This window comes from Sander lucioperca, chromosome 21 (assembly GCF_008315115.2).
Source record: "Sander lucioperca isolate FBNREF2018 chromosome 21, SLUC_FBN_1.2, whole genome shotgun sequence".
In the NCBI taxonomy this organism is placed as follows: Eukaryota; Metazoa; Chordata; class Actinopteri; order Perciformes; family Percidae; genus Sander; species Sander lucioperca.
In genome coordinates, this window is record NC_050193.1 from 15,227,580 (window position 1) to 15,240,866 (window position 13,287).

The window sequence follows — 13,287 nt, forward strand, 5'->3', positions numbered from 1 at the left end:
GTCGCTGATGATATTATGTTTGTGTTTTGTATTTGGTGTTTTCTGCTTGTATTCAGTTTTTTGACTGTTTGTTTTTTCTCCATGATGATTCCTATTACTTTTGTCACTGCAGTGACCCTATTTCCCCACAGAAAGATATGTAAAGGGTCTTAGTATAGTGGGTTAAATTTAATTGAAAGGAGCAGATCTGTTTAAACTGATAATCTTCCCCAAACAAGTCCCTCAACGTCATTAAAAAATATTTGACATAATATTTAGATGTTTTGATATTTTAAGTATTACTCAAATCCCAGACTTAAAAAAAAAAAACAATAAAAAAAAGGTAATGAGCCCTAATCTCCTTCCGTACACTTTATATGGGGACTACAGACTGTAGTGGAAATGAGAATTGTGTACTGCTCATCTCCATGACAACACTGTTAAACACAATATAGCAGCCATCTTAGCTGCAGTACCAATGACTTAAAATAATAGCCTGACCTGATAGGAGAAGCGGAGCAGATTCAAATATGTCTGATATCGAGAAATTACTATGATTCTTATTTTAAATACAAGGATGCTGAATTTGAGATAGCAACAAGGGGCTACTGTATGTATGTGTGTGTCCATGAGTATGTGTTGTGTAGTTACTGTGGAGCCACTCTAAATAGAGGAGGTGCAGCGCTCAAATATTTGTAGAAGGAGCCTGTTAGGCATCCAAAGCACACAGAAGTGCCTGTGTGAGGAGCCAGAGTGTGGAAATGGGGCACAGCAGCTGATTAATCAATCAGCAAGAATACCATGATGCCGCTGTGATGCACTGTGAGGGTGTGAGAGTGTCAACACACATACATGCTCACACACACAATCTATCACATGGATGTTGACACTTGGTCTCCCATAAACACACACACTTATGCTCTTGCCCCTGACAAACACAAAGGGCTGTACAGTAATTGCTGTTCAGTGGGATGTGTAGGGTCCCATTGGGTTTTGTAGTAAATTCATGGAGCCAAATTGGTAATTATTTACCACAATAGTGTGGGGCTGATTCTGGTTAATTACAGCTGGCTAATTGTCCCCATTCTGTGCATTCCACCACACTGCATGAGCACTGTATTCTGGACTAATGATATGGAATAAGAGCGCCCAGCTGTGTGCAATGACTCTCTCCAGCGTTTCTATCAAGCTCCACTCTCTCCTCCTGTTACTTTGCTTTATTTCCTTTGGCTGTCTCCCCGTCGTCCTCTTCTCTGTTAATTTCTCTCAAATCTTTGCTCTGACATGTTTTCTTTCAAAAATTTCCATTCGCTAATCTGCCACTTGATTGTATCTTTAACTGTCTCGACTGGTCCACCACGTTGGGTCAGACTGTATCTCAGCTATTTGATGAATTGCCATGAATTTTGGTGCAGACATTCATGTCCCCCTCTGGATGAAGAGTAAGAACTTTGGATCCCTTAGCTTTCCATATAGCGAGACCCAATGTCCAAATCTTTGGTTTATGACCAAATACCTGCAAAACACATGACATTAGTTTCTAAAATGCTAAACTAAGATGTTAACTATCGTGAACATTATACTTTCCAGTAGGGGTTTAACGGTACGCAAAAATCACGGTTCGGTACGTACCTCGGTTTTAATGGTTTTCGTTATTGCGTTGGCCCGATCGGAATTACCAGCAAAGGTCTGTTTAAATGCCAACGGGAGCTGCGTTTGAATTACGGTCGTTTTTTTCCTTGTAGTAGTGATGTTCACACTCGCGTGATGCCTTTTCAAGTGCATTAACAAGTTTGAAGTGTTTGCCAGAAACATACCCGATCATTCCTGAGCAACGTCGGCACACTGCTTTCGTCTTATCGACTAGTCTTTGTCCGTTGACGTATTTCACTGGGAAACCTTAATGATATGGGTGGCTCTTCAAGCTCCGGCTTGTCCGTACTGTCTATAGGCTTGTCTGCATTGGCCATGACGCTAGCTAGCGAGAGGCTGGGCTAAGGCGTGCCGTATATGTTGTTGTACAGCACGTGGTGTGTGATTTTTATTTTTTTCCCCAAACCACTTCAGAGGAAATCCCGCCCTGCAGTCGATTTCATTGGTTTAGGTTACAGTGACGGCGGGTAGGTTTAGAGATCAGTGTTTGGTGTAGGCAGTCTGTACAGTGATTGACATATTGACATGACCAATGAAAACTTTAGAATCAGCTGCAGGGCGGGATTTGCGCTGAACGCGGAGACTTCCGACACTTAATATGTTCGTGTGGAAACACGAAAATTGACCTATGTTCCGCACACAAAAGATTGCGTTCGGCCGTTCGGTGCACACATGCACCTTACCGAACGCCCTGTACCGAAACGGTCCGGTACGAATACACGTACCGTTACACCCCTACTTTCCAGTCATCATCATGTTAACATTGTTAGTGTGAGCATGTTGGCATGCAGATGTTAACATTTACCTCTAGCATTGCTGTGCCAAAGTTACAGAGCTGCTAGCATGACTATAAATGCATAGTCTTGTGTTTTTATTGATTCTTGTGCAATAACTGTATATTTGTGCTTTGTTTTCATTTACTGATGGATCTCTGTCTCTTGCCATTTTTGACACTTGTGCTGTTTTTCTGGATGAGTAGGTGACCACCCTTTCCACTCACATCTCTTATTATTTTGCTCTTTCTCTCCTTCCCTTCCAGGTCTAAGTAACATCATAGGAATTATTGTCTATATCTCAGCCAACTCGGGTGACCCGGGCCAGAGCGACAGTAAAAAGTCCTACTCCTACGGCTGGTCCTTCTACTTTGGCGCCCTATCCTTCATCATGGCAGAAATGGTGGGTGTGCTGGCCGTGCACATGTTCATCGAGAAGCACCGCAAGCAACGGGCCAAGTCCCGCACCGAGCTCATCAAAAAGTCCGCCTTCAGCCGCATCCCCTCCTATCGCTACCGCTTCCGGCGTCGCTCCAGTGTTCGCTCATCCGAGGCCCCGAGCCGTGACACCTCACCGCTGGGGAAAGGCGGCTACACAGGCCCCGCCGCCTCCGAGATGCCCATGTACACGCTAAACCCACGCGAGGCAGGCAACCCCGGCACCAAACCTGGCAGCGGCATGGGCGGGCTGCTCAACTCAGAAAGGGATTTCCTCCAGAGCAGCACGCTCACTAAAGACTACAGCAAGGACCCCAACCGCAGGACCACGCCTGTCTGAGAGGTTCCTGGCTGCAGATATCGCCGAATCAAAGTATCAAAGAGAAGGATGATGAGAAATACAGGGGGAGTGCAAGCAAAAGCAGGGGACACACAGGGTTACGCGGGTGGGAATGGGGTTTGATAAACTTTGACTGTGAACTGTGAACTTTTAGCCTTTGAACTGTGAATCCTGAGCCCTGTGAGAGTTTCAGTGTGTGTAGCAGCGTCGGTTTTGATGGAGAAATTGTTCCCAACTCCACTTTACCACATATCACTGTACTTATACCTGTAACTCCTTACATATGAAGGCACATTCGATTTATGTTCATGAGTGTTATGTTCATAAATTGACTTTCCGGCTTTTTTGCGGGGGAAACGGGATTGACCCAAGTTTAAAAGCATATCGTAAGTGGTTTGCTGTTTGGGACAACTTCTCCTAAAAAAAAAAAAAATGAAAATAATGTGAACCAAAGGAGAAGAGGAAAGAGTTGAGAGACTCTGTGTGATCTCTGTCCTCCTGACCTTTTGGATAGAAGTTGGATTAGTGCAGGGTACAGCCGTTGAGCTCCGAGCTGTCTCTCTGATTACGATGCTATTTAAAAGTGCGGACGTTAACACCTCAGGATAGGGATTGATTCATTTTCAGTTCAGCTGGATTCAAAAATATTAATTGAAGATGCAGTTTGTCCATTTATGGCAGCACATTTGTGGCACTAGTTATTATTTTCTATACATATTGTATATATACTCCTTTCATATTGATTGATGGAAATGCTCACTTCATAACTGACTGAACTGAAACTGAATTGAGCTCATTCCTGGTAACATTTACCCCCATCTCTCTGATCCCAGGTCAGTCGTTAAACCTGCGTAGAGGTTTTTGATGAAGAGAAACGGGTACACTGACTACAGATCAGCTGTTCGGGAGGAAAAGGTGGGACTCCACAAAAATAATGAATCTCTTTTAGATTGTTACGTTACATCATTGGTGCTTCCTTTTACCCCTGTTTTCAGCCACCCGAAATCTCGTCATCTCTTGATTTATTTATTTTTCACCTGAAACTTAAAGAGATGATCAAATGTGTGTCCGTCTGTCCGCCTTCACTGGTCACCTTTCACCTTACACATTTTTCTGTGTAGCCCCATAACTCACCTCACTGCTACCCTCTCTACACACCTCCTCTCACCCTTTCTTTCTCTTTTAGGTCCTGTCTTCCGTTGGTGTTGCTCGTAGACTAGTTAGGGTTTTCTGGAGGTTGTTGGTTCAGGGTACTGTGGGAGGAGACCACTGAGCTGTGAATATGTTTTAAGGCAGAGCCAAAAAGACATTAAACAAACAGATGGACTTTTTTTTTTTTTTGCCCTCTACCTCTTTGGGAATATCATACAGAAGAATTTAATATAACGTTGTCTTTTCTTGCCAGAACAATTGTCAAAGATTTCAGCTGCAGAATTAAACACTGAGAAAATGCTCCCTTCAGTTGAAAGTACACATCTCTCTTCTCCAATAGAGGATCTGCTGAAAATGAATTTGTATGTGGCGCACAATTTAAAGCTAAATAGATGGAATTGGCAGAAGTCCTGTGTATGATTCAGAGGATTTGTGCTCCATCCATTCAGCTGTCACTCACAGCCTCTCCTCCTCTTTATTTCCCTTACATGTGCACATACAGTAGACATCTGCACAAACACAAACACATACACACACACTCAAGCCAATACACACGTCTCCTGGCTGTATTAGCACAGACAGTCATGGTCCTATCATGTTTCAAACATCTGTACAGTTTTTACTGGGACAGCGTCTAGATACACATCAATACATTTACATGTATCCCTCGCTCTCTTTTGCTCTCTTTCAGACGTATGAAAACATTGAACACAAAGTTGGTGCACTGTCTGACCCTCTGCATACTGTGTTGGCACCAGCTTGTACTGAAGCCATGCCATGTTATTGGATAAATAAGACAAAGATAGGAGGAAAGACGTTTTTGACTGGGATCTGATCACTTCCCAACATACTGGAACACTTGTTTCAGTAACTAGTAAGGTTAGCAGGCTTTATTTTTGCTTTTGAAAATTGTGTTCTTTAAGTACTATACCATATATATATATATATGGTAAATAGTATTTGCACACAGTCAGTTCTCCACTAGATCTCCTAATAATTGGTGATCTGTCGCTACCTCTGTTCAATGTAAATGTTTGCAAAGAATTAGCAGGCTGTTGCAACACATACAAAGATCCAAAAATATATACTTTGCAACACTTTTTTCATGTTTTAGTATTTATAGTGTTGTCTGAGTTCACATTAAACCATTTATCACATCACTGGACAACACCTGATCACTCACACACACACACACAGATACAAGGGGAGGAGACAAAATAGCCATAATACAGAGAGAGTTGTGGAGGGAGAGCATGAGTAGCTAGTGTAAATGTTAACAGCTTTTTTTCTCAAACCTTTTCTGGGGCTGTGAGTAAAAAGTGAGTGTGAACTCAAAGAGAGGGGGGAAATGCATTTTTGTTTTCTTCGTTACCTCCCTAAGCCACCATTGCACTGTTTTGTATAAACTAACCATGAAACATCACCAAGCTGAAACCGTCACACCACTACTTTGAGAGATATTACCCTGATAATAAAATATGTTTTAAATCTCAGTCATACTGTTTAATTTATGACGCTGCTCTTTTATCCGCTGTCTTTTTACGCCATAAAGGGAGCTTAAAGGGACACACATGCATCACCGCAGACTTGCTCTTGCTGTCCTCCACGTGTAAATATTAATTTTGCAAGCTAACTACAACATCAGCAGTTGTCATGGGCTGTGAAAGGGAAAAACTGTTTTTCTCCAGCAAGGGCTTTTAATTTTTAAAGGACAGGAGCACACAAGGGCTTTTTATGCTCAGCGCTGCAGCAGCAGCGTCGTTTTAAAGGGTATTGTGTGGAAGGAAAGGTAAAGTACATTTGCACAGGAACGACTGTTTTTAAACCAGCTGAGTAGCTAACTAACGATATAACACGCTTCATGCAAAAAGAGAAGCGGAGGAAGAGAAATAGACTCTTCTAATCATGTTAGCTACAGGTTAGTCTTTAGCTGCTTTTTCTGTCTAACTTTAGGTTAGATGGGTAACTTTCTGAAGTAATTAGAGATAAAGAGTATTGCCTTAAGCCGAGGTAGGATACTTTTGGTTAAGAATTATTTGATTTAGCTTAAGGATTAAACATATATTAGCAAAATATTGTTAATCAAACTTGGTGCCAAATATTACTCAAAATGTTTCCTGTATATCATGGTCTCCAGGTTAGCTTTAGATTATTGGTTCACTACTCTAAGTACTCTTTTTTTTTTTTTTTTGCATAGGGTTTCCTGCAGTATACTCACAGCAGTGGTAGCTATGTAGCTCAGCACATCCGTGGCCCCTATAGGGGTCAGAATTCAGAACCGCATCCATGAGCCATGTCAACATTAATCTTTCAAACCATGCATGCCATATCCATCCGCTTCCAGTGCGTACATTCGCTCTATATCTCTAATCCAGTCTCAAATGGCACCCTAATCTCTATACTCCGTAAGGGACACTGGACTGCTACATTTAAGACGCCTTACAAGGGTGTGTGGGCCCGTAAGCCTGTGCCGTGTTTAACAATGTTTACTCCAATAGAGCACAGGGTGCTTTTTGAGACTAGACCTCTGTCTATCTCTTCTTACCGCCATACAGCTTTGATACTCTGATATCAACAACAAATAATTGTATTATTAGTAAAAAAATATATATATATATATTCTACTCTAAAGGTGCCACTGTGCAGAGGATGACAAACTCTGTCACATATTATAGTTATTAATCTATTAATGGGGGGTTTAGTGGAAAGGGAGCAGAGTTGGGAAGCAGGGATCGTAGTCTTTGTAATATTATATTATTCTAGTTTCATTTTCTACTTTGATGTGGTTTGTGAGATTGTGTCGTTTAATCACATCTGAAGCCTCTGACGGGAGGAGAGGAAGAGACAATGGAGCGCTCGGACGATCTGTCGTGGACATTAACCTCACCTCACTGGTGCCAGAGGTCAACTTTACAGTTTTTCAGCGGGACATTCAACACTGAAAGTGCAATACACACACACACACACACACACACACACACACATACATGCATTCAAAGTAAGGTTTCTATACCTTTGAGGACCTATTCACCAGACCAAACTTTGTTACCTGGATACAGAAAATAATGCAATCTAATACAGAAGTCTGTAAAAACAAATACTTTATAACGCTTCAAAGTATCCACTTTTGTCAAGACTGACAGAGGCAACATAATAGAAACAGTTAACACTATAATACAACTCAACCACAGCCTCAAAAATACCATAGATTTGAACCACAGCCTCTTCAACAGTGTCACCAAAACAACGACTTTTGATTTCACAGAAGTAATGTTTTTGCAGGACTTCCATGATAGATTGTTTTTCATTGTACAGGGGTTGGTTTTGCTGTTTGCACTCGTATGTATTCTTTAAAATAAAACCAAAATGTATTACAAATGTAGCAAATTGAGATATTAATATTATTGCATTAATAATGTGCTCTGAACAATGCCCATCCTTACCAAATCGTAACTATGACCTAACTTACTTAAAAAAGGGACCCTAAAAAAAGAAATGTGTGCGATATAGGTCCTCATGAGTATAGAAACCCAAGAACACAACACATAGCAATACACACACTCATTAATGGTCACAAACATATACACTGACATTCATTTATGCACAGATACACGCACTTACACAACACACACTCGCAACTTCGGCCAGTGCAGTGTGTGGATAAATGTGTCCTGTTAAAAGAAAAATCACTGTGTCATGTTTGGAAAAAAAATCATTTTAAGTGTTTCTTTTGTAGAAAAACAACAAATGTCGCTGATGGGTCGCTCCTTAAAGGAACTTGAGCCAGCTAATCAAATGCAGAGGTCCAGAAGAAATGTTTGAGAAATGTGAATTTAGTGGAATAGACAAACACATGCTATAAGCACCCAACACATACACACACACACACACAGACAAGGTTACTGTGTGAGGAGGGCTTACAGGTGGAGTTATGTGCCTGCATGTTTGTGCGTTAATATCCATGTGTGTATGTGTGTGTGTGTGTGTGTGTGTGTGTGTGTGTGTGTGTGTGTGTGTGTGTGTGTGTGTGTGTGTGTGCGTGTGCGTGCGCGCGCGCGCGTGCTTGTGCGCGTGTGTGTGTGTTTGTGCAGTTAGCCTCTCCTCACCCATGCACCCAGTGCCTGCCTGTCCTGCCTTCAGACTGCTCCCAGATCAGCCATGGGGCTTCCAGTATAACCTCCTCTGCATTCCCACAACCTTTAACGGTTACACTGGGATCAGTTTTAGAGCTAACTGCCCCGCTCATTCCTCAGCAGACGCAGCCATACAAGATTCAAGGACTGTTTTGGAGTCAGTGGTTTCTGGTGGATATTGTGTACAAAATGTATTCATGATGAGTTTCAGTTCATTTTTTAATTTCTATGGTCTGACTGGACTGTTGCCTTTTATTCTGTGAGGCTGATTTAGGATCGGCAGAGGGGGCTTAGCAGGATAGACCCAAATCTATCGAGTCCCCAATGACAGCTGGTCTTCAATCAGCACAACCTGGTGTAGCTTGCTGTTCCTCGTGTTCTCAAACTTCCCAAATATCAGCTAAAAAAAAAGGGGACTAGCTTGTCTTCAATACTTGCTTGTAAAACTATTGTGTTGCTGAGGATTTGTCTGTAGGAGCTCCTACATCAGAGCGTTTCTTCTTTCAGATGACGTGAGAGGTCATCCAACTTGTACTGCCAATTAGAATTAAATGTTCTTCATGTGGGATATTTTACAGAAAGAAAGGTTTCCAAAAAAAAGTTCCCTTAACAGAATCTCAGATTCAAATAGCAGCCACGATTTCACATATTATTCTGGCCTTGGTGCCTATTAAGCCCGTTTTTCAGACCACCCTCTTCCGGGTTTTTTTTTGTGTGCCAGGCTTTAGCCCTTTAGCTAGAGAGATTTCGTACCTGTCTTGCATTTTACACATATTATTTTGACAGGAAGTACAGAGCGATTCAAATCTGCTTTTTACAGTTTTGCCTCAAACCCCGCGTTCAGACAGTGTTGTTTACATGCAGAACATATCCAAGGCTGGCATGGTTGACTGACCAAGGATGAAAGGCCCAAAATGGCAGGAAGTTTAACCAGGCTTCGAGAGTTTCGCTCTGCATTAGGTGCATTCAGGCTCCCTTTTGCATAAATTGCTCATGAGCACTGGCAACAGTACACGTTAAAGGTTTATTCTTCTTGTGTTTTGGGGTTATGAGTGAACTCATGAGTTGGTCTTATTTAGTTGACATTAGTTTTCATTGATGTTTTCTAAAATTGTCACTATAGATTTTCAGACCAAATCCTACAGTGTATATATATATATATATATATATATATATATATATATATATATATATATGTATATATATGATCTATTGGATCATTATTTAGATTTTTGGATGAGTCAAACTCTCATCTGAGAAAGCCATGCCCCAAAGAGACTAAATTTCCCATCACCTTCTACTGAGCCACATAGTAATGGGTAGAGTCAGGCTACCAGGCATAGAGACCAGTGAAAGCAACACAGAACAATCACAAGTTTGGTATTATTACAGAGTGCTCAGACTGTAGGTGGTCTAGCCAGGCTAGCGGCATAGCTGATGGCAATGTCGGTCATCGACCACTTTGGTCCAGACTGAAATATCTTGACTATTAAATGGATTGTCATGAAATTTGGTAGACCTACAGATATTCATGGTGCCTAGAGGGAAAAATCCTGCTGACTTCGGTGACCCCCTGACATTTGCTCTAGGTTGACATTCGCCATTTTTAAGTGAAATGTCTCGACAACTGTTGGATGGATTGCCAAGAAATTAATAATAGACATTCACGTTTCCCTCAGGATGAATTGTAATAACTTTGGTGATCCCTTAAGTTTTCATCTAGCGCCATCATCAGGTCAAATCTTTGTTTATGACTTAATATCTGCGACACTAATGACATTTACGACAGCCTCAGCTGCACCTTAGTGTTTAGTGCTACACAACTGCTAAACTACTAAACATCACCATGTTAGCACTGTCATTGTCAGCATGTTAGCATGCTGTAGTTAGTATTTAGCTCAAAGCACCACTGTGCAGCCTCACAGAGCCACTAGCATGGCTGTAGACTCTCAGTCTTGTTATTTAAAGTAGTTTAAGTGGTGAATGATTGTAACCTGACTTTGTCCATTTCAAATTGACCTTAGTCAATTACTGTTCGATAACAAATGCCAGAACACAAACTCAGGAGAAGAGATGGTGAAGTTAGTGACATTTTAAGTTTGTATGTATTTCTTAATTGATTCGAAATTGCATTAATTTTTGTCCTAGTGTACAGTGACAATAGATGGAGCAGTCCTTTCAAAGGAACACAAAAACAGAGCAAAATATGCAGAATATATGTAAAATCAAATCAAAGCTTAATACGTCATTGTTATCATGTTTATTATATGTGTAGCAATGACCTGGAAAAAAAATCTAGGGAGTGAATTTTGCAGGCATTGTTGCAGTTTGCCTTGAGGTGAAACTATTCAGATGGAGATGAGGAGAGTAAATAGCAGCCAGCCGTTACTCTGACTTGAGGGGTGACATTGGGGATCATCAGTGTTGCCTGGCAGCAGTGATGAAAGTGAAAAACGAAAGCCTGAAGACAAATGTGCAGCTGGAACCTGAAGCAGTTAATGATTGAAACCCCCCCCCCAAAAAAAAAAATGTGGGTCATCATTTTAAAACACCTGAAAATGTGGTGATGGGCGATATGTTTAAAGGTTGAAGGTGATCAACTGTTCTGAAATTTGTATCAATGGGCAGCTCTTTATCCTGCTCCATACCTCTGAGCCCTATCATGAGATACATGTACTTAGTCCTCTACAAACAAATACACACACACACACACACACATGCATGCAGAAACATGCTGGCACTCACATTTGTCTTTCTATACACAGGCACACTGACTGTACAACTCTCACAGCTCACACACACATATAAAGACACACACACACACACACACACACACACACACACACACACACACATAGCTGCCAGCCAGTTTCACTGTATACTTTATAATGTAAACCTCCAACAGCCGTCTGACACGGACACAAGCTGTGAATAAAAGCACACTTTTACTTACATGATATAAATATGATACCTATATCTAGAGAGAAGGAATATTATATACAGTATAATGATTAGAAAATAAAGAGTTACCTTTTCAAAGTGCCTATGGTGAGTTCATTTTGTGTTTGAATGTGTGTACTGTAGGTGAATGTATGATGTGTAGCTTTGTGATCTGTTTTTCCATTGTGTGCACACACACACAGATAACAACCCTTATTTTAATGGCCTTTTTTAAATAAATGGACATTAGAAACCTCACCACCAACATAAACCTGCACAATATCTATGAGAAAACGAACACTTGCCCGCACACTCCTACCTAAACCTACACACACACATACAGACACACTAGATGCTTATCAGCTGTGCTGTCTCAACCGTCCTGAATTAGCTGTCCAATAGATAACTCCCCTGCTTATCTCCACAGCCACCACACAGATGTCTGAATGACGGAAAGAAAGCAGGTGGGAGGAAGATGAGAGTTAAAAGGGGAAATGGGAAGAAGAGAGGAAAAGTTAATGAGGAGACTGGAGGATGTGCCAGATTTGAGGTGTTTGAAGGTGATAAAGAGAGGGAAGCATGTACAGGACTATGTGTGAATAACGTACTATGTGTGTGTGTGTGTGTGTGTGTGTGTGTGTGTGTGTGTGTGTGTGTGTGTGTGTGTGTGTGTGTGTGTGTTTATGGTTATAATTAACTCAGTTTTTATTCCTTCGAGAGAGGGGATTCCCAAACATCTTTCCAAGACCGTCAATCTGATAAGCATGTGCACTTAAAGGTGCTGTAGGTAGGATTGGGAAAATCCAGGATTTAGCCAAAAAATTTGAACTTCAACAACTTAACAGTCCCTCCCCCCTTTCTGCTAAAGCCCAAAACGGTCTCCTAAGCCCCTCCCCCCACAAGGGAGAATGGATGTGTGTGCATGAGCAGTGATTGACATGCAGTTAGACACCCCCCCTGGCCCTGATTGGTGCATCTGAACAGGGAGCAGTGGATTTTTGCCAGAAGAGCTGGATTTTTTTTTTTAAATTACCTGCTCCATGTAGTTCTACTGGAACATAGGGGCAGTTTCAGCAGATAGATATTTTTTTTTGGGGCTTTTCCCTTTATTACACAGAGACAAGTGGATAGGCATGAAAGGGGGAGAGAGACAGGGGACGACACGCAGCAAAGGGCAGCAGGTCGGACCCGAACCCGCGCCGCTGCAGGACCCAGCCAACATGGGGCGAAGGCCCCACTGGGTGAGCCAGAGGTCGCCCCAGAAAGTTAGTTTTATAAGGCTTACCTACTGCACCTTTAACCCAATGATTGGCCAGTTATGCAGAGGTAAGAAAGTAGGCAGTGTGTGACATTTTCTCTCAAGCTCCCTTTTTTATTCATCTCACTTTTCACATGTTCAAACAAGTGCAGCATGCAATGTGCAACATTAAAGTTGTGTTTCCACTGCAGGACTCCACTCACTTTTTTGGTGCCAGTACTTTTCACTTTTCGTTTTCCACTGCAGATGCTACTCTCCCAGTGTAAGCAGGATTCTCCGCTGATCGTCATAGTGATGCCACATGAAACTGCCATGACATCCTCTTCAACATGACACTTGCGGAATCCTTTTCCTTTCATAGGGAAGTAGTACGTAGTGTACATAGTATACAGATAGTATAAGGTATGTAGTGTATGGTGTAGTTTTTTGTAGCTTACATTTTTTTTAAATCTAGGTTGAGTGAATACATTTTTTTTTTATGTATAGATTGCTCTATTTGTTTGCTATTGACGGTAGCTCGGTTATTTAAAAATCACAGGTTTGTGCAGGATGTCCTGTGTCGCACTAGTGACAGTTCTCTGCAGTGGTCCGCAGTGTTTTAACTCCACCTTTTAGTATCGG

General features: G+C 41.6%; 1 protein-coding gene and 1 long non-coding RNA gene across 4 annotated transcripts in view; both read left to right on the top strand.

Annotated features, from left to right (window-relative positions):
* The window catches only part of cacng3b (calcium channel, voltage-dependent, gamma subunit 3b), a 31,006-nt gene extending 22,930 nt beyond the window's left edge, over window positions 1–8,076 (top strand). For 2 of the 3 annotated variants that reach the window (XM_031320861.2, XM_035996609.1), the window contains one exon: window positions 2,672–8,076. In XM_031320861.2, coding sequence (XP_031176721.1) covers window positions 2,672–3,183 — 512 coding nt within the window. In that variant the 3' untranslated portion in view covers window positions 3,184–8,076. The remainder of the gene's footprint in view (window positions 1–2,671) is intronic. The other variant, XR_004896173.1, reaches the window with a different exon arrangement.
* Window positions 8,077–9,663: 1,587 nt separating this feature from the next.
* On the top strand, window positions 9,664–10,985 carry LOC118494113. Its single transcript, XR_004896175.1, has 2 exons — window positions 9,664–10,097; window positions 10,192–10,985. It is a non-coding gene; the product is annotated as an uncharacterized LOC118494113 (long non-coding RNA).
* The last annotated feature ends 2,302 nt before the right edge of the window (window positions 10,986–13,287 follow it).